The sequence below is a fragment of the Melospiza melodia genome, unplaced genomic scaffold, assembly GCF_035770615.1.
Source record: "Melospiza melodia melodia isolate bMelMel2 unplaced genomic scaffold, bMelMel2.pri scaffold_45, whole genome shotgun sequence".
Classification (NCBI taxonomy): domain Eukaryota; kingdom Metazoa; phylum Chordata; class Aves; order Passeriformes; family Passerellidae; genus Melospiza; species Melospiza melodia.
The window spans coordinates 1,426,578-1,450,294 of record NW_026948772.1 but is presented as its reverse complement, the minus strand read 5'-3'; the positions used below and the strand labels follow the sequence as shown (position 1 = coordinate 1,450,294).

At 51.0% G+C, this 23,717-nt stretch overlaps 2 protein-coding genes and 1 long non-coding RNA gene across 4 annotated transcripts in view; 2 read left to right on the top strand and 1 right to left on the bottom strand.

Annotated features, from left to right (window-relative positions):
• Nucleotides 1-23,717, bottom strand: part of LOC134434649 (zinc finger protein 883-like) — a 149,927-nt gene that overhangs the window by 10,772 nt on the left and 115,438 nt on the right. The window lies entirely within an intron of this gene.
• Nucleotides 33-4,830, top strand: LOC134434630 (uncharacterized). Of its 2 annotated transcripts, none has more exons than XR_010031894.1 (3): nt 33-184; nt 4,416-4,481; nt 4,629-4,830. It is a non-coding gene; the product is annotated as an uncharacterized LOC134434630 (long non-coding RNA). The 2 variants fall into 2 exon arrangements; XR_010031895.1 differs by lacking the exon at nt 33-184 and adding an exon at nt 677-762.
• The window catches only part of LOC134434675 (zinc finger protein 271-like), a gene marked incomplete at its 5' end in the record, with an annotated part of 28,678 nt that continues 9,795 nt past the window's right edge, over nt 4,835-23,717 (top strand). Inside the window, one exon of the mRNA XM_063183313.1 lies at nt 4,835-5,408. Coding sequence (XP_063039383.1) covers nt 4,835-5,408 — 574 coding nt within the window. The remainder of the gene's footprint in view (nt 5,409-23,717) is intronic.

Here is a 23,717-nt window from a genome sequence, read left to right as displayed (position 1 = left end):
ACCTGTTCCCTCCCCTTCCACTGACCCTGAGCTTAAAAAGGTGATCAGACGTTTAGGCCGGTTCTGTTGGAGCAGTTGCCTATGTTCTGACATCTGTAACCTTGGAATATACCTCTGGATATAAACTCTCCAGCAGAATCCATCTCTTTTTCTCTTCACCATCGCCTGAAGCTCTCCTCCTGAGGTAAACTGAGTTCCTAACAAGCCTGGACTTGTTCAGTGCCCAGCTGCAACCACCAGCAAGCCAGGGTATCTCTGGGGTGACACACCACAGTTGCTGCCTTTGGCCCAGCAGCAAGGGTCAGACTGGCCCAGGCAAAATCTAACTGGTAATATTGGGATTCTTATTCCAATACCAGGACACCCTCAGGAGCCCCCAGAACCCTCCCCAAACTCCCCCCAGGACCATCCCAACACCCCCAGACCCTTCCAAGACCTTCTTACGACCCCACCCCAAAACCCCCCCAGGCCCTCCAAGAACCCGCCCCCCCCCCCGATCCCCTCTCAGGCCCCTCCCGCTCCTGTCCCGAGCCCGGCGGGGCCCAGGAGCGGCGGGAAGGGGGGGGGGCCGCTTCCGGCTCGCCTCGGATTGGCTGGGGCGGCGCCGGGGAGGCGGGCCTTGCTGAGGGGACCGGCACCGTGATTGGTTGTTTCGCTGATGTACGGCGCGGTGATTGTTTGGTTCGGCGGGGTGCGCCGCCATTGTTGGGAGCCCGTGCGCGCGGTGGTGGCGGGAGATTGTGAGGGGAGAGCGGGGCTGAGGTGGGGACGGGGGGAGGAAACTGCGGGGGTTTGGGGCGGGTCTGAGGGGAAGTCGGGGATTTTTGGGGGCATCAACGGAAAATAGGGGGGTGTGCATAGGTTTGGGGAGAATGAGGGGTTCTGAGGGGGCTTTGGGGAGCTTGGGGGAAACTTGAGAGGATCTGGTGCGTTCTCAGGTGCGTTAAGAGGGATCTGAGGGGAATTTGGAGGATCTGAGGGGATTTTGGGGGATTTCGAGAGAAACTGGGGCGTTGTGAGTGGATCTGGGGGGTTTGAGGTGGCTCTGGAGAAATGTGGGGGATTCTGAGGGGATTTCATAGGGTTTGGTGGGGATTGAGGGGTCTGAGGGGGATTTGGGGCAGTCTGATGGGTTTGCGGGGGGGTCTCAGATGGGTCTGGGTTGAATTTTGGGGGGAAATGTGGGGGTCGGAGGGTCCTGGGGAGATTTTGGTGTCCAGGGTGGTTCTGGGCCAACCCTGGGGGGGCTCTGGGCGGTTTGGGGTTCCTGGAGGGGTCCCGGGGGAGATTTGGGGGTCCCGGGGGTCCCAGGCCCACCCTGAACCGGGGTTTCGGGGGGAGGGGGCACAGCAGGGGTTTCCCCCCCCCCCCCAGGTTTTTGAGGGGTTTCCCATGGTGCCCCCTCCCCAAAAAGCTCCGAGGGCCGCCTGAAGTGGCTCCTGTTCCACCGGCCGGTGCCCCCTGATCCAGGACGGCCCCGCTGAGTCTGGGGGGTTTGTGGGGATTTTGGGGTTTTGGAGGGTTTTGGGAATTTCGGGATGGCTTTTTTGGGCTTTGTGGGATTTTGTTGGGGGTTTGGGGGGAATTTTTGGGGAGAATTATTGGATTTTGGGATGGTTACGTGATTTTGGGGTTTTTGTTGATTTGAGGATTTTGGATTTTAGGTGTTTTGTTTGGGTTGCAGGGGGGTTTTTGAGGGGGGGATTTATTGAAATTTTTAGCAGTTGTTTTAAATTTTGGTGAGTTCCACTGGGATTTCTGGAGATTCTCTGGGGGTTTTGAGGGCTTTCATGTAATTTTTGGGGATTTTTTGGAGTTTTCGTGAAATTTTAGGGGGGCTTTGGAGCATTCCTTGGGTGTGGGGAACAGCTGACAGGCACCAAAATCTCCTTAAAACCCCCAAAAGTCCTAATAAAACCCACAAAATCCCAATTAAATCTCTCAAAATCCCATTAGAACACCCTGAATCCCAATAACAGCCCACAAAATCCTTTGAAATCCCAATAACACCAAAAATCCTGATTAAATCCCCCAAAAATGTCCCCAAAACTATAAGAAGTCCCACAATATCTCCCCCAAGATCCAAAGAAATCCTGGCAACACACAAAAAACTCCACAAAACCCCTCAAATCCCCAAAAACCCCAAATCCCTTAGGAATCCTATTGAATGTTACCACAATGCCAATAAAATGCCCCAACATCTCCTAAAAATCCCAATAAAACCCCCAGAATTTCTGAGAGTCCCAAAAAAATCGCAACAAAATCCCAGTAAAACAAACAAAATTAAAAAGAAAAGACACAAAAAATTTCAATAAACACCAAACTTCCCCAGAAAAACTCCCCCTCAAAATGCCAATAAAATCCCCCAAAATCCAAACCCCCCAAAATCCACAAAACCAGCCACTCCCAGTCACTCCCAGTATGATTCCAGTCGCTCTCAATGAGATCCCAGTGTAACCCAGTATGGACTCAGCTGCTCTCACTGTGATCCCAGTGTGATCCCAGTTGCTCCCAGCATAATTCCAGTTGTTCCCAGTTCCTCCCATTATGATCCCAGTTGCCCCAATAACAGTCCCAGTCCCTCCCAGCAGGGTCCCAGTTGTGCCCAGTTGCCTCCAGGGTAGATTCAGTTTCCCCCAGCATCGTCCCAGGTGCTCCCAGCATGATCCCAGCTGTTCCCAGTGTGGTTCCAGTCCCCCCAGTATGGTTAGAGACACTCCCAGTGGGTTTTAGTTTCCTCAGAATGATCCCAGTCGCTCCCAGTTTCCTATAGCATTATCCCAGTTTCTATCTGTACTCAAAGGCTTGTCCCAGTTGCTCCCAGTATGATCCCAGTTGCCCCAGTTGTAGTCTCAGTGCTCTCAGCATGGTTCCAGAACCTTCCAGCCGATCCCAGTTGCTCCCAGTAACCCCCAGTCAGGTTCCATTCACACCCAGTATAATCCCAGTATGAGTGTAGCAACTCCCAGTATGATCCCAGTCACCTGCAGTCTAACCCCAGTTGCTCCCACTCACTCCCAGTCTGATGCCAGTGCCCCCAGTGTGGGCCCCGTTCTCCCCAGCATGGTCCCAGTTGTTCCCAGTGTGGTTCCAGTCCCCCCAGTATGGTTACAGACACTCCCAGTATATCCCAGTTGCCCCCAGCATGTCTGTAGTCATTTCCAGGCACTGCCAGTGGCCCCAGTAAGGTGTCAGTTCTCCCAGTATGATCCCCCAGTCATGCCCAGTATATCCCAGTTGCCTCCAGCATGCATCCAGTCCTTCCCAGTTTCTCCAGTTTGCTTGCAGCATCGTCCCAGTTTCCCTCCGTTGCTCCCAGTAGCCCAAAGTGTGATCCCAGTCACTCCCTTTCAACCTCAATGTGATCCCAGTAAGCTCCAGTTTGATCCCAGTCACATGCCAGCCCTCCCAGTGTGGTCCCAGTATAATCCCAGATGCTTCCAGTCTCTCCCAGTATGGTCCCAGCCGCCTCCAGCATGGTTCCCAGTTGCTTCCTAGATCAGCCCAGTCATTCCCAGTATGATGCCATTTGCTCCCAGCATGCTCCCAGTTGCTCCCAGTCAGGCCCAGTATGGGGGATGATGTGCAGGGTGTGTTCCCAGTCGCTCTCAGACACTCCCAGTATTAGTCCAGTCCCTCCCAGTATGATCCAAAGATGAGCCCAGTGTGCTCCCAGTCACTGCCAGTATGAACCAGTTGTGCTCCACATGGTTCCAGTTGCTCTTTCACCCTCACTTTTGTACCAGTTACTCCCAGTATCCCTCAGCGTAGCCCAGTTCCCTGCAGCATGTTCCCAGTCACTCCCAGTTGGGTTTTTGGGGGATGTTTGGAGAATGAAGCAGTCCAAGGCTGAGCGGAAAAGGCCCCTTGGGGGGACATCGGGGGGTGCCGGTGGTGGTGCCAGCAGAGGCAGCCTGGAGGAGCAGAGCCCTGTGTGCCCCAGGAGCCCAAAGTGGGGAGCCCAGAGAGGGGGGAGCGCCGCCATTGGCGGGAGCCTCAAGAGCCTGGAGAGGGGCAGGGGGGACTCCTTGGAGCCGCTGCAGCCCCGAGCAGAGAATGAGGGGAGAGGGGAGCCCGGGAGCCCAAACAGCCCCGGCATCCCGAAATGGGGAGAGCCAAGAGGGGGGAGCTTTTGGCATTGCTGGGACTGCCAGCAGCCTGGGCAGGGTGGGCACCGAGGAGAAGGGGGACCCCCAATCCAAGCGTGACCCCAGCAGCTGGGACAGGGGGGAACCCCTGAACACCAGAGGGGAGGGACCAGGGACAGGGAACTCCTCAGAGACTTTTCCAGGGCTGAATCTTTTGGTATTTGGAAGGTTTTTATGGAGCCCACGTGGCCAGTGACTTATAGAGACGGACTCGGGCAGAGGGACCTTCAAACTCACCGTGCTCATCCCTTGTTTTCCCCAAACCAGGATTTCCCATTGCCAACCCCTGGGATGCTGTGAGGAAGAGGAAGATGCCCATGGACACTGAGGCAGGTGAGGAGGAAGTCAGTGCCCCTTTCCCCTCTGTGCTGCTCCGTCTCCCAGCCCAGTACGGCCCCGGCTGCAGCTCAGCCCTGGGAGGATCTCCTTGCCCTTGCCTGTGGCATGGAGGCAAATCCCATCCTGTCCTTCCTCCCCCAGAGCAGGAACTGAGCATGGAGAGCAGGGAGGACAAATGCCTGCGGCAGAACCTGGTGGAAGAGGCCGTTTTGAGCGGCTCCACGGCGCAGGAAGCCAACGGGGAGGAAAAGCCCCGGAGATGCCGCACGAGGAGGAGCTGCAAATGCAGCTGGTGGGGATCTGAGGGGGAAAGAGCCAGCCTGGGCCGGGAAGGTGGCGGGAGATGGAGCCAGAGCTCGGAGCTGGTACTCCATGAGCAGCTCCATGATGGGGAGAAGCTCCACATGTGTGTGGAGTGTGGGAAGAGCTTCAGGCGGAACTGCAACCTGATTGTGCACCAGAGGATCCACACTGGGGAGAAGCCCTACGAGTGTGGGGAGTGTGGAAAGAGCTTCAGCCAGAGCTCCAGCCTGATCAAGCATCAGAGGATCCACACTGGAGAACGGCCCTTCGAGTGTGGGGAGTGTGGGAAGAGCTTCAGCCTGAGCTCCAACCTGATCAAGCACCAGAGAACCCACACTGGGGAGAGGCCCTTCGAGTGTGGGGAGTGTGGGAAGAGCTTCTCACAGAGCTCCCACCTGTCCTCGCACAAGAGGACCCACACTGGGGAGAGGCCCTATGAGTGTTCCAAGTGTGGGAAGGGGTTTCAGATCAGCTCCCGTCTCATCAGGCACTATCAGAGTCACACAGAGGAGAGGCCCTTCCAATGCCCCGAGTGCGGGAAGGGATTCAGGCAGAACGCCCACCTCATCAGGCACCGGCGCATCCACACTGGGGAGAGGCCCTACGAGTGTCCCCAGTGTGGGAAGAGCTTCTCCAGGAGTTCTCACTTGACCCGACACCAACAGAGGCACCGGTAAGGGAAGCCCTGCGAGTGCCCCGAGTGCGGGAAGAGCTTCGTGCGCTGCTCCAGCTCCATCCCCCACTGGAGGAGGCACTTTGGGCACAGCCCGGGTCACTCACATTCCCTGTGATCCATGTTGGCAACACACCTGGCTGCTTCTCCTTTTGGTTTCGCATTAAGTTTTTTATCTTCTCCGCCTCTCTGCTGTCTAAAAGCCAAGAGGGATGGATCTGTCACCTCAAATCCCAGTGAAAACAGCTCAGTCTTAGACTCAGAGAACTCAGGCCCACATCAAAAGGGCTTTTTCGCACCTCAAAAAAGCTCTACCTCTTCACAAACCTACTCGATTCCACAGCCACCAGGGTGAGATGGGGTTTGGAGGTGATTTGGAGTAGTAGGATCTCAATTAGATTGGTGGGATGGATATTCTGTGGGTCAGGGTTTGTGGGATGTATTTGATAGCAAATAAAACTCTCAGACTTATTGATTTCTTTCCCGTTCATTTTCAGTCCATTGCAGTTCTGTTTGCAGAGTGCCTCCTTCTCAGGTCATTGTGTTTGTGTCCTCCTTTCTCTCCTGCCTCTCTTTGCCTGCTCTGTTTCTCTCTCAGTGTCTCCCTTAACCCAGAAACCACCAGAGACCCTCCTTTGATTTAATTGCCCCAGTGACCACCAAAGACCCTCCCTTGATTTAATTGACCCCTGCCCTGTTTTAATTGACCCCTCTGTCACCCTGGTTTTTTAAGTTTTTCTAAGCCTTCTGATGTTGACATTCTTGTAGCGAACTTTCTCACACACTTTCTGTAAATAACTCATTCTTTTGCATTCCTTAATAGAGGAGGAGAAATTGATGGACTGTTGGATTGACCAGAGTCATTGGAGAGGTGTCACTGTCACCTTCCAGTCCGCTGTCACTCTTGGAAAACTATAAATGTTGGAGTCAGAAAATAAACTTCCCTTTTCCTTCACCCTAAGAACAGCGGTGTGTGCTTCTGTTCTTCTGTGTCCTCTAGTGCCATCTGGTGACTGCCGGAGTGTAGGCTGAGACACAGAGTCCAGATTGCTGGTGAGGTTGTGTTGTCCCCCCTCTTTGGTGCTTTGCCTGCTGTTCTGGTGGTGATGGCAACCTCTGCGAGTTTCAAGGAGGATTCCCTCGTTTTGGATCTCTGGAGGGGGGTCCTGGAGTGGAAACAGGTTTCTGTTTCCTGGGATGATTTTGAGAGATTGTTTCTGTGGGCCCGAGAGCAAGGGCTCTTTTCGGACTCTGCAGAGCCATTCTCCAAGGAGGAGTGGTCTCTCGTGGGGGTCCGCCTCATGCAGGCCCTCTTTGATGATTGCACCGCAGACGTGGGATCGCTGCTGGTGCAGTGGAAAAAGTGTGAGGAGCTTTGGCGGGGGTCTGGTTCTTGTATCCCTCGGAGTTCCCAGTGGAGCCCTTCTGTCTCGGACATGGGCGAGGGGGTGTTTGAGTTTCTGTGCGATGTGGAGCTCTCTCCCCACCCTGGGACAGTGTGCTGGGGGACAAATCCAACTGGGGGATGGCGATGGTTCCCCCGGGGTGGATTTGGCTGTGCCAGGCTCCCTTGTGCTGCTCTGCAGTGATGCGGCTCCACGGGCTGCACCTCTCTGGGCACCCCACTCCTCCTCTGTATTGGGGACAGGGGCTCCTTGCTGGTCTCATCCTGTCACAGACATCTTTTCATTAAAATCCTTTCGTTAGGATTTTTCCTGCTGAAGCTGAGAAGTTTCAGCACCAAAGTGTAAACAATGGTTATCTGCTGCTGTGGAATGCAACAGGTGGATCCGTGATTGGTCTCTTGTGGGTGTTTGGATGTACTGACCACTCACGGCAGAGCTGCTCTCGCTCTCTGCTGAGACACAGATCTTTGTTATTCATTCTTTTCGATTTTATTCTTAGCCTAGCCTTCTGAGAAACCTTTTCCTTTCTATTTCTTTTTAGTATAGTTATAATGTAGTATACATATATATAATAAAATAATAAATCAAGCCTTCTGATCATGGAGTCAACATTCTCGTCTCTCTCTCATCCTGAAAACCCCTGTGACCATGGTCACATCGTCCCAGCCCACACCGGGTTTGCGGGCCGTGCCGGCACCTGTGCCCACCAAGGCTCCCCTGCCGGGGCTGCGGCACGACAGGGCGCTGAGGTATGTCACAGACATTTTTTCATAGAAATCCTTTCTTTGGGACTTGTGCATCTTCTGGGAAGCTGAGGCCCCAGAAAGAGAATGTAAACAATGATTATCAGCCGCTGTGAATTGCAATAGGATGCACCTGTGATTGGTTCGTGTTCCGTGTGTACAATTAAGGACCAATCACAGGGCAATCTCTCTGGAACACAGTGACAGAGAACTCTCTTGTTTTTAGATTCTTTTCTATTCTATTCTTAGCTTAGCCGCCTCTGCAACTTCTCTCCTTATTCTTTTTAGTATAGTTATAATATATTATATATCATATATCAATAAATCCAGCCTTCTGATCATCAAACAAGATTCTCATCCTTCTCTCACCCTGGAGACCTCATCAGGGCACTGTAATAGAGGTATTTACCTTTAGCGCAAATGCCGACACGGCCAGCGGGAGGCCAGTGGGCTCCCGGGGCTGTGGCACTTCCTCGTCGAATTTGTGGACGCTTCCCTTGTGCCAGGTGACCGTGTGTCTGAGGAACCCCGTGCGTTTCTGGCGAGAAGCCAAAACCAAGACCAACGAGATGAATGAGCCTGCCTGTTCATGGTATCTGCCGGGTTGCAGAGTGGGCTCCTCTGGCTCTGCCGTGTGGAGAGTTTTGTCAAGGAGTGGCTTGAGGAGAGAGGACACAGCCGAATTGATTTGATAGAGATGTCCTAACTAGGGCAGAGGCCTTTTTGCAGGCAGGGTGTCTGTTGAGAAAGCAGCAGGCTAAAGAATGGAAAAGTACAAGACAGTGGTTAATTCCAAATCTTGCACCTGCAAAGATAACGTGTCCTTGGGCCTAGCTGAGTATGATAAAAAATGGACAGCAAGGTGTGAGAAGTAGAAAACGTAGGCCCAAAGGAATGAGGAAGAGTTAATGGTATAGTTTAACCAATAGATTGCTTGGCTTACAGAATATTCATAAGCTTATTATTTGCTGTATAAATATTTGATACTTTCTTTAATAAACTGGACCTGTGATGAACCATCTGGTGTCCTGGTCTCCTTCCTTCGACACTGCCGGTGCTGCAGGGGGTGCAGGGGCGAGTGGTGTTGACCTGGCTCCCATCAATCATCTCCTCTTGTCCCTGTGGGGCCCAAGGACTGGGACACAGCAGGTGCGGTGGCTTTGCCAGGGGGTTCCCAGGCTTTCCCTGTGCTCAGGGGTGTCACTCACAACACCCATGAACCCCTTTCGTATAAGCTGGAGAGAGAAGTCTGTGATGTGGTTGCTCAGCATTGCTATGAATAAGAAGCTTGACTAGGCCAATATTCAAGCAGCAATCAATTTATTATTTATTATGGTAAAGTATGAGCAATACAGCGCCGAGTACAGTGGGAGAAGTTTTCCCTCCAACTGCACACCAATAATTCAGGGTTACAGGTATTTATAGGGGTACTTATCAGCTTTCTCAGCAGTTTCTATTTCAAATTTTTTACTCATCAGCAATTTTTATTCCAAATTATTACACCACAATTCTATACACTATTGTGATTTTAATTTCTCAGGATGTATCTCAAATGAGTATTCTCAGATGGTGACGGTCCAGCTTCCGAAAGAAGAAGACGAATCCCATCTGGTGGGGTCCAGCTCCCCAGATGTGTGTCCACCTTTTAATTGCAGAGAACATAAATCTCATTACAGTGATGTCCAGCTTCTCTTTGGTTGAAACCATAAACCCTTGAGGTGATGTTCATCTTCCTTTCTCAAGGTGTTTTTCTCTGCTTCAAAAAGGCATGAGATAAGCATATTTCCTTTATATATATTCCAAAGCTATAGTTTCAAGGATACAAGTAATATTCTAAAATTATACTTCAGAAGGTTATTATTGCAGAGCTTTTTATGGATTAAATGCAAGCAAAAAGCAGCATCCTTAACACCTTAATTCCAATGCTCCTAAATCAACTAGGGTTAATTGCAAACAAAAGATAGGTTCAAAGGCCTTTTTCCATGCTTTATTTTCCTCAGTTATTATTAGAATTCGCAACTATCCCATTGTCGGTATCCACACATTTCGCGTTCACGAGTACACGCGTCACCTGTTTGTACCTGACACGAAATACAGCTTTGCATCTCACAGCATGGTTTGGGGTCTGCTGAGGTTATGCACACTCTCTGGAGGGTTGCTACGGACGTGCTGGCGCCTCATGACCTCCATTGTGTGGAACATTCTCTTTTTGACCCTGTGCAATTTGGGGTTTTTTAGACCAAGTGGGCTCGTTTGGCAGCCCACGCGGTGGTGCAGAATGCTGCGCTGGCGCCGCAGGACCCCAGGTGGGGGGTTGTTGCTGACATGCTGTTGGGCACGGGGCTTTATGAAAATGCTCAGGGGCAGGCTGGCTTCGATCCTCTTGTGCTTGGCCCGTGCCACCCGCTGGGCATGGCAGCGATTGTTCAGACCCTGGAAATGGCTGCTCTGAGGCAGCCGTTTGCAGCCATCGTCCAGGGGGATGTTGAGCCTGTTGGGAATTTAGCTGACTAGAGACAGGAAAAGTACAAAGCCGTGTCTAATTCCAAGTTCTGCACCTGTAAGATAGCACGTCCCTGGGCCTAGCTGTAGTAGGAAAACAAATAGTGAAAGAGACATGAGAAAAGAGAGATGTAACCCCTAAGGAATGGGGAAGAGCTGATGTTGTGGTGTGGCCAATGGACGGTGCAAATTACAGAATATTCATGAGCTTATTATTTGCTGTATAAGTGTTTGATGCTTTCTTCAATAAACGGGACCTGTGATGAATCAGCTGGTGTCCTGGTCCCCTTCTCTCGACAGAGCCTTTCATGGCATTTGCGGCAAGGCTGACTGCGTCTGTGGAGAGGCAGGTGCCTGATCCTGTGGCAAGGAGGGTTGTGATTGCAAACCTTGCGAGGTGTAATTGCAATGATGCTTGCAGGAGGCTCATAGTGGCTCTGCCTGGTGTTCCTACTGTCTCCCAGATGGCGGAGGCCTGTGCAGACATCACCCCCCGGGTCAGGAGTTGGCTGCCGTGGCTGCCGCTGTGCAGCCGGTCTGGGTGGCACTGCAGGGAAGGTGGCCACAGCAGGGGACTGCGCCGGCTGGCAAGAAGCAGGGGAAGAAGGCACAGAAGTTCAGATTCCCCATGTTCTTGTGCCGGTCTGGGTGGCACTGCAGGGAAGGTGGCCACAGCAGGGGACTGCGCCGGCTGGCAAGAAGCAGGGGAAGAAGGCACAGAAGTTCAGATTCCCCATGTTCTTGTGCGGTTGGTGTGGTAGGCCGAATCACATGTCCAATATTTGTAAGGCGACTGTTCATGCTAATGGCCAGGCGTTGCCAGGTTCGGGAAACGTGAGGCGGAGCGCGCAGCAGCAGGGACGTGCCCAGACACAAGCTTCTCTCCAGACCCCGGAGCCGATGGAGGTCTCCTTTGCTGGCTTGCAGCCAGCACCCGCGGATCAGCAGGCGTGGACGTCTGCACCGCAGCAAAAGTTGTCTTAGACTCATCTGAGATACGCAAGGTTCCCCTGGATGCCTTTGATCCCTTGAGTGGGGGCATGAGTGCTGTCCTTGTGGGGAGGTCCAGTGCCACCCTTCAGGGCATCATTGTGCACCTGGGGCTCATTGATGCAGATTTCACAGGGCAGATTTGTGCCATGGTCTCCACACCCACCCCCTCCCGTCACAATCCCAAAAGGGACACGGCTTGCTCAACTTATGCCTTTTAAGTCTTCTGTTCGCAGGACAGTTGACCGGTCACGTGGAGCTGGTGGCTTTGGATCCACCGGCTCGCCTCAAGTTTGCTGGACTGCTGTCCTGACCAAGGACCGTCCCGAGATGCTGTGTACCCTGTCCGTTCCTGGTGTGACACTGTCGGAAATCCACCCCCACAGGCTTCTCGACAGCGGTGCTGATGTCATGGTTCTCTCCCTCACCGCCTGGCCCTCGGAGTGGCCCCTGGATCCGGTGGGGACGTCTGTTGCGGGCCTGGGAGGGACGGCGCAATGCTACGTGAGCCAGCGGCCCGTGCTGGTCACGAACCCGGAGGGACAGACAGCCTGGGTCAGGCCTGATGTCACTTCTACTCCTGCCAACCTCTGGGGGAGGGATGTTCTGTCTGTCTGGGGGGAGCGCATCGGGACGGATTTTTGATGGGGGTCACTGCGATGAAGGGTGCAGAGTGTCCTACGCCTCCTATTCGGTGGCTGGTGGACAAACCTGTCTGGGAGAAGCAGTGGCCCCTCCCTCAAGATAAACTGGACGCCCTACAGAACCTGGTGCAGGAGTAGTTGGACCAGGGTGGAGCTGGCAGGGGGGCTTTGTACAAACCATGAACCAGACAGAGCTGCTGTAGAACATGCCCCGAGCTGCTTTAATTTTCAGCATCAGTCTCATAACATGGTTATGACAATGGGAAGATGCCAGCAGCTCACATTCCAGGCAGCAGACCAAGAACTTAATGTTACAACTTACTTTATAAATTTCTTGACCAATCACACAAAGCAAAAGCACATTGACAGTAGTTCTATCCAATCCCCATAAGCACACGTACCTTTGGTTAAAACAACACTTTCTTATTTTGAATACAATACCTGCTTGTAAGCCTTAAAACACAATGCACCGAGCTCCATTATTAAGCTTTAACCTTCCCAATATCTTGCTAGATAAACTTTCTGTAGCTTAGAGAGCTATTCAGACAAGTGTTAATGCACAGACCATTGTTCTATTTGCCCTTGCTTTTCTACAGTTTAAATAATTCTTTTGCTGACCTATCTCATGGCTGCTGTATAGCTCTGCTCACAGTTCTGCTCTCTCTGAGGCCTGCATCTTGCAGCTTTCCCAAAATCCTTTAATTTTGTGGATTCCCACACAAGGTCATCTGGAGCCTTCTACCAGTCTCCGGAACACTCCTGTCTTCTGCATCAAAAAGAAATCTGGGAAATGGAGGTTGTTGCGAGACCTCCAGAAGGTCAATGCTGTGATGGAAAGCACGGGAACATTGCAGGCGGGCATGCCATCGCCTACCATGCTTCCCGCAGACTGGCCGGTCCTCATGGTGGATCTGAAGGATTGTTTCTTTATGATTCCTTTGCATCCCGATAACAGACTGAAGTTTGCCTTCTCGGTGCCAGCGATTAACGAGGCTGAGCCTGCACAGAGATACCAATGGAGGACGTTGCCCCAGGGCATGCAGAATTCTCCTGTCTTGTCTGGAGTTCACAAGCAGTTTCCTGATGCGCGTCTGTATCATTATATGGATGAAATTTTGGTGGCTGTATCCTCTGAGGATGAGCTGCTGAGGATTCAGCCTCGGTTGCTCAATGCTTTGCATGCTCATGGACTGCAGGTGGCTCCAGAAAAGGTTCAACAACAACCGCCTTGGAAGAACTTGGGGGTCAAAACTCTGGAACGGACGATCCGTCACCAGGAGGTGCAATTTGTGCATTCTGTGAAGACACTGAATGATGCTCAGAAATTGGTGGGTGTCATCACTTGGTTACATCCGTTCTTGGGACTAAGCGACACACAGCTGTCTCCTCTGTATGATTTGTTGAAAGGAGACTCTGATCTTGATAATGGAGCCCTGGGAAAAGTTAAAGATAGAATCTAAAATGTTGGGCTTTGACTTTTCCCAGATCAACTGCACTTGCGTAAGCAGAATGATAAATTATATAATTGTTAGATGTGATGATTGTTTAGTAATTAAATATAATTATTATATAACCATAAGAAGAATAATGAGAAACTATGTTGGAAATTCAGAGGGGGGCCAAGCTTACTGAAATCTATGTATACAATAGAACAATATAAGTTTCATTATTAACATGAAAGTTATATAACGATAGAGTATAAAAACATGATCATCTTGGATGCATGGTTGGGATCAGATTTGGGTAATACCCCGATTCCCAGAGCTCTTAAATAAAAAGCACTGCATATAATCGCTCTGTGATTATGTGTTTTTGAACGCTAACAATCTAAAGTCGCCTCGCACGCTGACCCCTGAGGCGCGTAAGGCGTTGGAGGTGGCTCAGCGAGCTGTTTCGGCTTGTCAGGTTTAACGCATTGATCCCTCCGTTGATGTCACTGTGTTCATCACCACTCCAGATTCGCATCCCACTCCATCATTGGCCAAAGGAGTGAGAAATGGTTGATTCCTTGCACGTTCTGGAATGGGTTTTTCTGTCCCATCAGCCGCAGAAGACGGCAACCCCATTGTTTGAGCTGATCGCTCGCTTGATAATCAAATGCCAGAAACGGTGTTTGCAATTGATGGGTGTGGATCCCGCAAAGATCACACTCCCAGTGAAACGGGAGGATTTTGACTGGAGCTTTGCAAACAGTGTGTCCCTGCAGAGTGTTCTGGAAAACCTTTCAGGGCAGATCATTTATCATCTGCCCAGCCATAGGCTACTGCAATGGCAAAATTCACACAAATATCTTTGCGGCCCAAAAGTAGCCAGGAACCCGTGCAAGGACCCACCGTCTTCACCGACGGTTCAGGGAGAATAGGAAAGGCCATTGTTACCTGGAGGGATGGATCTGAGTGGCAGGTTCTGGAAGGCCATGGGGATGGGTCAGCCCAATTGGTTGAACTGAACGCTGCTGTCATGGCACTTGAGAAATTTTCCCAGGAACCTTTCAACTTGGTCACGGATTCCGCCTGTGTGGCTGATACCGCACAGAGGTTGGGTCATCCGGTTTTGAAGGAGGTCAGCAATCACAGAATCACACACAGAATCACAGAATTTCTAGGTTGGAAGAGACCTTTAAGGTCATCAAGTCCAACCCATGTTCTAATACCTCAAATAGATCATGGCACCAGGTGCCACATCCAGTCTTCCCTTAAACACATTGAGGGATGGTGACTCCACCACCTCCCTGGGTGGATGATTCCAGTATTTGACCACTCTTTCTGTGAAAAACTTCCTCCTTAATTCTAGCCTGTATCTCCCTTGGCGCAACTTGAGACTGTGTCCTCTTGTTGTTGCCTGAAGAAAGAGACCGACCCCCAGCTCACCACAGCCGCCCTTCAGGAAGTTGAAGATCCTGCCTTGTTTCATTTACTGAAGACCTTGTGGTGTGCCATTCAGGCCCGGGTTCATCCATTCTATGTTCTGCATGTGAGGAGTCACACCGATTTGCCAGGTTTTATAGTGGAAGGTAACGCAAGGGCTGACAAGTTGGCTAACCCAGCGTGGGCAGCGCCTCAGCCTGATACACTCGCACAGGCCGAGGCATCGCGTGGGTTTTTCCACCAGAACACACATACCCGGCAGAAGCAGTTTCAGCTGACGCCAGCTGAGGCTCGTGACATTGTCGAGTCGTGTGATGACTGCCACGCACTTGCTCCGCCTCTACCAGCAGGGGTAAATCCCAGAGGCCTTAGGGCCTTGGAGCTTTGGCAGACCGATGTCACCCAGGTTGCCGAGTTTGGCCGGCTCCAGTATGTGCATGTCACTGTGGACACGTTCTCCTCTGCTGCGTGGGCTTCTGCTCACACTGGGGAGAAGGCCCGTGATGTCCTCGCCCACTGGAGGCAGGCCTTTGCCGTTCTGGGCATACCTTCTACAGTAGAAGTAGTAGTAAAATCTATGTATTGTACAAGTGGCCTTGCCCCGATCCTGGTTGTTCTAAATGGGCCGCAGTTGTGATGTCCTTAATTGGGCGGCAGCTGTGGCCAATGAAGATAACTGGGATAAAAGGGAGTGGGTCGGCCCGTCAGGGAGAGCCTTGGAGGAGCCCTGAAGAAGAAGCAGGAACAACACTGCTGTGAAGAGCTGCTTGTGAGAAAACCACTGAGAAGGTATGGGACTCTAGAAATATGAAAACAACAATACGAATACAACGATTGGTGACCCCGACGTGATAGAAGATAGGACAGCTGAGAGCTGTGGCAGCCTGAGAGCTGGGACTCCAGAAATAAGATAATAACCATATGAATACAAGAATTGGTGACCCCGACATGATTGAAGATATGACAGCCGAGGGGTGTGGCAGCCTGAGAGCTGGGACTCTAGAAATGTGAGAATGACAAGTGGTGACCCCGACACGATGTAAGATGGTATAGCCGAGAGCTGTGGCAGCCTGAGAGCTGGGACTCTCAGGGATTTGCTAGCAAACCACCCCAAACCACCCCAAAATCCCCAAATTTTGTTGTCAAATCACCCCCAAGCCACTCTAGAAATGTGATAACAACACCTTCTACTGTTAAAACCGACAATGGTCCTGCCTGCGCATTGCAGAAGGTGCGGCAGTTGCTGCACCTGTGGGGTGTCTCACACAAGTTTGGTGTCCCTCGTCCTCCGACTGTTAGCGTTCAGAAACACAGAATCACGGGGGATTATATGCGGTGCTTTTTATTAAGAGCTCTGGGAATCGGGGCGTATTCAACCCAAATCTGACTCCGACCATACATCCGAAATGATCATGGTTTATACTCTATCGTTACATAACTTTCATGTTAATTATTAAACTTATATTGTTCTAGTGTATACATAAATTTAGCCCCTCTCTGAATTTCCAACATAGTTTCTCACTATTCTTCTTATGGTTATATAATAATTACATTTAATGACTGAACAATCATCACATCTAACAATTATATAATTTATCATTCTGCTTACGCAGGTGCAGTTGATCTGGAAAAGCACAAAGCCCAACATTTTAGATTCCATCTCTAATTTTTTCCAGGGCTCCACTGTCACAATTGGTTGAGCTCTTGTAGAACGCGCTCGTGGTGCTTGGGAGCGGCTTCTTCAAAAACCAAAACGGGGAATGCAGGGTGAAACCCCGCACGGCCGGTGGGCAAAGGCTTTGTGCACAGTCAGCCATCTCACTGTGTGCAGAATAATAAAATAAAAATCATAATATATTCTTTTTGATAAAAATCATCAAAAAATCAAATGTTTTTTAGTTTTTGAATTTGTATTTATTTATATTTGTATTTGTATTTGTATTTATATTTATATTTATATTTGTATTTATATTTATATACTTGTATTTGTATTAATTATATTGTTATTATAATTAGAATTATAATTATTATTTTTTGAATATTTATTTGTATTATTACGTTTTGAAATTTTTGTATTATTTTTTCATAATGATAATCCTCAAATCATCCTGTGATTCTGAACCACCATCTCTCGTTGCAGGCTGCAGACGAGGCACAAGGTTTCTTTTCCATATTGTTAATTTTCTCTTTTTTTTCTTTTTTAAATGGAAAAGGGTGAGATGTCGCCCTGGTTTTTTAAGATTTTCTAAGCCTTCTGATGTTGACATTCTTGTAGTGAACTTTCTCACACAATTTCTGTAAATAACTCATTGTTTTCCATTCCTTTATGGAGGAGGAGAAATTGATGGACTGTTGGTTTGAGCAGGGTCATTGGAGAGGTGGCACTGTCACCTTCCAGTCCACTGTCACTTTTGGAAATCTATAAATTATAAATGTTGGAGTCAGAAAATAAACTTCACATTTTGTCACTTTTGGAAATCTATAAACTATAAATGTTGGAGTAGAAAATAAACTTCACATTTTGTCACTTTGGAAATCTATAAATTATAAATGTTGGAGTCAGAAAATAAACTTCACATTTTTACACTTTTGGAAAATTATAAATTATAAATGTTGGAGTCAGAAAATAAACTTCACATTTTTACACTTTTGGAAAATTATAAATGTTGGAGTCAGAAAATAAACTTCACATTTTTTCACTTTTGGAAATCTATAAACTATAAATGTTGGAGTAGAAAATAAACTTCACATTTTTACACTTTTGCAAAATTATAAATGTTGGAGTCAGAAAATAAACTTCACGTTTTTTCACTTTTGGAAAATTATAAACTATAAATGTTGGAGTAGAAAATAAACTTCACGTTTTTTCACTTTTGGAAAATTATAAACTATAAATGTTGGAGTCAGAAAATAAACTTCACATTTTGTCACTTTTGCAAAATTATAAATGTTGGAGTCAGAAAATAAACTTCACGTTTTTTCACTTTTGGAAAATTATAAACTATAAATGTTGGAGTAGAAAATAAACTTTGTCCATGTGAGACTGCATGGGCCAGGGTCCAGAGCCGGCCGGGTTGGATTTGTGCAAGAGCCCGAGACACACAGAATTCTTACCCCAAACCAGCCGAAAATGCCCAAATTTTGGGTCAAGCCACCACAAATCCACAAATTTAGGATCAAACCACCCCAAACCACCCCAAATCCCCAGATTTTGTTGTCAAATCACCCCCATACCACTCCAGAACCCCCAAATTTGGGGTCAAACCACCCCAAAATCCCCAAATTTGGGGTCAGACCACCTCAAGAGCCCCAAATTTTGGTTGAAATCCTGTCCTAAATTACCCCCAAAGCCCCAAATTTGGGATTAAAGCATCTCAAACCACCCTAAAAGCCCCAAATTTGGGGTCACACCACCCTAAACCCCCCAGATTTGGGATTAAACCACCCCAAAACCCCCAAATCCCAAAAATTTGTTGCCAAATCACCCCATAAGCCCCAAATTTGGGGTCAAACCACCCCAAAACCCCCAAAATTTGGGGTCAAACCACCCCAAAATCCCCAAATTTGGGATTAAACCACCCCAAAACCTCCAAATTTTGTTGTCAAACAACCCCCAAATCCCCAAATTTGGGATCAGACCACCCCAAGGCACTGTGGTAGATAGGGACAGGCGCTCCGGAAGATCTCGCGATGTCATGGAAAGGCAGGACCCCCTGTTCCTCTAAGATAAGAGATCACCCTAGGGGTGCGGCCCCACTAACAGTAGTGCCAGTAACTTTCCATTCCTTACCCAGTACTTTTCCATTCCCTACTAACCATAGATAAGAAGAACAAACCCCCTTTTGATGTAGAGACCCCTTAGACTATAAAACCCCACGAGAAGAAGTAATAAACGCCTTTTGACCGTCCACCACATTGGTGTCTGCGTGTGTCATTGGCCCAAGCGACCCTGGAGAGTTTGGGTCGCCATGCTGATCCTCAGAACCAGGTCGCCTGCCTTGATCCAGAAGGCAACATCTGGTGCCGACACCCGGGAGCCGATCTGTGCCCGGGGAACGGGGATTCTCCTGGACAGAGGACAGCGGCTGTGGCAGCAGGCCTGACCACAGCGGGAGGGACGCCTCCGGACCAGCGTGGACCATGGAATCCACAGCGAAGGTCGTAAGTCAGGCTCATGAGCAATGGGGAACTAAAGGTGAGCTCAGGAACTCTAATCTTGCTATTGCAAGGCTCCTAGAGCTGGGGACGATCGAACGTCCGGTAAATATATTATATTCGGAAGCGTGGGAGAAGTGCACTGCCGCCTCAGCAGAGGACTCTAAGTCCACAGGCAGTGGTAAAAACCTCAAAGCATGGGGGAAAGTAGAAGAGGCCCTACGCAAGACGTTAGAAGAACAGGAGACGCGGGAAGCCGCGCGTATACGTTTATTAGCTACACCAAAGCTGGGGGTGGGGGCCATGACACAGACCGCCTCTGAGAGCGATCAGATTGACGGCGGGAATATGCAGGGGCCGGGCGCGTTCTACCCCTTCCCGAGCCCGGACCCCCCGGAGCCCCCAGGAGACCCCCCGGAGCCCCCAGAGGACCCCCCGACCTTCCCGCGGAGCCCGCCAGGTCCTAGCCCCCCCGCGGAACTGTCCGAAAAATCCGCGGTTTCTCTATCCGTCTCTTCCCCGCTGGCCGCCGGTCTGGCGCAAGAAGCAGAGCAGCGCGCGCGATGCTTCTGGCAGCGACTCGCAGAGGAGGCGCGGAACGAGGCCGGATTGTCGGACCCCGCCGGGATCAGTAAAAACTCGCCCCCGCCATGTGCGTTCAAAAATGGCGCCGAACCACATGGCGAGGGCGGAAGGGAGGAGGCGGGGGGCAGAAATGCAGCCAGCCTGCTTAACATCGCATGCGCGGGCGAGCGGGGAAGGGGGGCAGTCCCCGCAGTAGAGTGCAAAACCAACCAGAGCGCTCTATTCAAATTAGGTCCTTTTAGGGTAAGGACCTCCCCCGGCAGGAGGCGGGGGGACCCCAGGGAGAGGGAGCGGCACCACCCCCGAAGGGAGGAGCAGGGTCGAAGCCGAACAAAACGGCACGGAGCGCTGGAAGTGTACCGGCAGTCAGCTTCCACCTCAGAGTCAAGTAATAGCTGCTCAGACAGCTCGGAAGAGCCAACCGAGTCCGGCTGGGACTCGGAAACTGAGAGAGCAGAATTAATGCGGTTTCGAGCGAAACTGAATAAAGCTTTAAACAATATCGGGAAACAATCGCAACACAAACTCGCCGATTGGGGAAAAATAAAAGCAGCCTGTGGGGACTGGGCACCGGCAGCCTCCATGCACGCTTTCCCGGGGTGGGTTGCCGGAGCGCGGGGGAACCAACAAAGGGCATATACCCCAGTTAACCCAAAAGAAGCCAAAGCGGTTTCAGAAATAGGGATCAACTCTGCTGTAGTACCCACTCTTGAGGACGACCTTTCTAGCAATAACGATCTGCTCACTTTTGATATTACACAAATAAGCCACATGCTTTTTGATGGGGCCGGGCGGATTGTAATTAAGCAGGAGTGGCAGGACAACCGCATTAGCCCAGGCTTCCGGGGAAGGGCAGCAACTCAGCGAGCTGTCCCCAGCCGGCACAGCTTTCCCTGGCAGCACCCTCACTCCAAGCACGCCCGAGAGGGACCTGTAGGAGCTACGGGAAGACACCTCGCTAGGGACTGTAGATCCCGGCCCCGGGGAAACGGGAGAGGGAGGGGGCGCGCGGGCCATGCTCAGCCTCCTCCCACTGCAAATGCGAGACGGCCCATCTATGCCAACCCCCAGTGGGGCAGGGGACCCTCATACCCCATGCCCCCACAGGGAGCAGTCAATTTCACATCCCCGCCAGCAACACAATGGCAGAGTTATGCAGCACCCTCAGCACCCTCGCACCCCCCACCGCCACAAGCCGTGCCAGTGTCACAGAGCCAGCAGGAGGTGCCCCAAAGCGGGATCCCTGGGTGGCCTTGGCCATGAGAATAGGGAAGGAGCCCCTGATGGTGTGGGGGACATGCCGCCTTTACGGCAGTCAGGATCCCCACGTCATAGGGCTCCAGTTTTGGGTGGACACGGGATCAGACTGCACGATTTTTCCCCAAGCACATTGGCCCGGACATTGGCAATTTAAAGAAGTCCCTCCAGTGAACGGAGTGGGAGGGCAGTCCTGGGCGTGGAAAAGCACCCAGCTGGTGGCTTTAACACTTCACACAAAAAAGGGACCAGGAGTGTCAACATCAGCAGCAGTCCTAATGCTGGAAGAAGCACTCTCCTCGCAACAGGGCACTGTGTCAGTCATTCACATCAACAGCCACGACCCAGTCAAAGGCCACTTCCAGATCGGCAACAACAAAGCGGACGCCGCAGCGAAAGGCATCTGGACATTGCAGAAGGCCTGAAAAAGGCACAGATCGAGGAGCAGAGAAAGGCAGAGCTGGAGGACGAGAGGGACCACAGGAGAGACGTGGATGAGGAGCTGCAGCAGGGGAAGCAGAAGCTGCCGCAGCGAGCGACAAGGATGAAGCTGAAGGAGGAGGAAGATGTACGGGAACTGAACGCGCTGTTCCTCAGTGCCAAGTGCAACATGACCTGGGACAAGCAAGTCCTGGAGAAGTAGATGATCCTCGAGGAACTGGCGGAAGAAGAGAAGCACCTGAACAAGATGATGGAAATGGAGCGGGAGAAGGGCATGGAGGTCCAGGAGGAGCGGGAGCGCCAGAGGAAGCAGGAGCTGGTGAGAGCCCGGCAGGGCATTGTGAAACAGATGGAGCAGAATGTAGAGGAGCGGGTATTGAGGGCTGAGGAGCTGTACCAGGAGGGCCAGAGGCAGCTGGAGCGACTGGAGCAGATGAAAAAGGGAGGATCAGAAGGCCTGGGAGCAGAAACAGGAGTGGAGGGCCCACAGGTGGTAATTAGAAACGAGCTAGGCGAATGGGAACGGGGCTGGAGGTTGATGCTCACGGGGCGAGGGTACACAGCTGTCAAAAAGGACGGCAAAATCAGGTGGTGTCTACTTGAGTCAATCAAGCCCGACCTTCACAACTAGCAGAATGAGACTGATGAGAGTTGTGAGTTTCTGTTTACAGGACATGCTCGTGGGACGTCCTCGTGATGCATACATCCCCATTCCAGACGAAAGTGACAGACCACCAAGCCGCCAGGCAGCGCCCGAGAGACCCGCACGGGTGGAACCCAAGCGTCAACGGTGTTTCTGTGTGATTTTGCTGTTGGGGCTTGTCGCCAGAGGGCAAGCCAGCCCAGACCACTACCCCCATCAGCCCTTCAGGTGGGTCATGCAACACCTTAGTAGTGACAAGGTGCTCAAAGAAATCACCACACCGAACGCCCCATCCTTCGTGCTCTGCATCACCGACCTGTTTCCAGGACAACCAAAGGTAGACCCCCATTCCCCACACGCCACACACATGTACCTATCCTACTGGTGCCCAGCTTCAAACCCTGAGAAAAGCTACTGCAGTCACCCAGGTGGGGACATTGTGGGCACTGGGGCTGCGAAACCATCGTCACAGATGCCAGACCGTCGGGGCCTGGGTGGGAGCCACAAGAGCCTGACAAATTCTTACAGTTCAACTGGGCACCCATCGGTTGAAAAACACCACTCTTCTTTCATGGAACCTTCCATCAAAATTGCCATAAAGTCCCAAAAATTCGGACATGCACTAACTACAACATGACAGTTTTGCAGCCGCATCACCCCAGTTGGGCAATAGGCAGAACGTGGACAGTAGTCCTTCAAGGGTCAAAAGAGAGGGTGAATGTGCGAATTATTAGGCTCCAACCGTCGGCACCCCGAGTGGTCGGACCCAACAAAGTGATTAAAAGCGTGCCAAAAGGGAGAAACGCGACCCACCCCAAAGCCTTGCCCGCAAGGGTCGCTGATATCCCAACCGGCCATGCGGAAGCCTTTCAGATAGGCCGCTCAGCCGAGTCAGACTCAGACCCAATCCTTCGTATATTAGAAGCTACCTTCCAATCCCTGAACGAATCTAACCCTAACCTAACCGAATCCTGCTGGCTTTGTTATGATGTCGAACCTCCCTTTTACGAAGGAGTCGCTTTAAACACTCCCTTCAGTTACTCTACAGCAGATTCACCCAACCAATGTAGATGGGACACCCCCCGCAAAGGAATCACAGGCCGGGGAAGATGCTTTGGCAATGCAACCCTAGCTAGGCGGAAAATCAACGTCTGCACCAAAGTGGTCAAACCCAACAGGAAAAACAATAAGTGGGTAGTCCCATCGGCATCTGGGATGTGGGTTTGCCAGCGATCTGGAGTGAGTCCGTGTGTGTTCCTTGCCAAATTCGATGACTCTAATGACTTTTGTGTCCAAGTTCTGATTGTTCCTAGGGTCCTGTACCACGGAGATGAAGAAGTGTATCACCTTTTTGAGGAACCCAGCCGGCTCCACAAAAGAGAAATAGTAACAGGTATGACTATCGCAATGCTGCTGGGCCTAGGAGCAGCCGGAACGGCCACAGGAGTCTCAGCCTTAGCGACACAGCACCAAGGACTGTCACAGCTGCAGGCAACGATTGACGAGGACCTGCAGAGGATCGAGAAATCCATCTCCTTTCTAGAGAAGTCAGTCTCCTCACTCTCAGAAGTAGTCTTGCAGAACAGGCGAGGACTAGACCTCCTGTTCATGCAGCAAGGGGGCCTGTGTGCCGCCTTGAAGGAGGAGTGCTGCTTCTATGCAGACCACATGGGAGTCGTGAGAGACTCCATGGCAGAACTCCGAAACAGACTGGCTCAGAGACAGAAAGAAAGGAATGTCCAACAGGGTTGCTTCGAGTCCTGGTTCAATTGATCACCATGGCTAACCACCCTTATTTCTACCCTAATAGGTCCATTGGCAATGCTACTTTTAGCTGTCACCTTTGGATCTTGCCTGCTGAACAAGCTAGTCTCATTCATTCAGACCTGCCTAGAACGGGCCAACATCCTGTTCATAGGCCGGGAACAACTGCTGTGAATTCGACCTGGGAACACTGCCAGTCACAAGATTTTCTAAGCTTGCCTGGCAAAAATCTTACCCAGGTTTACCAAACCCCTTTC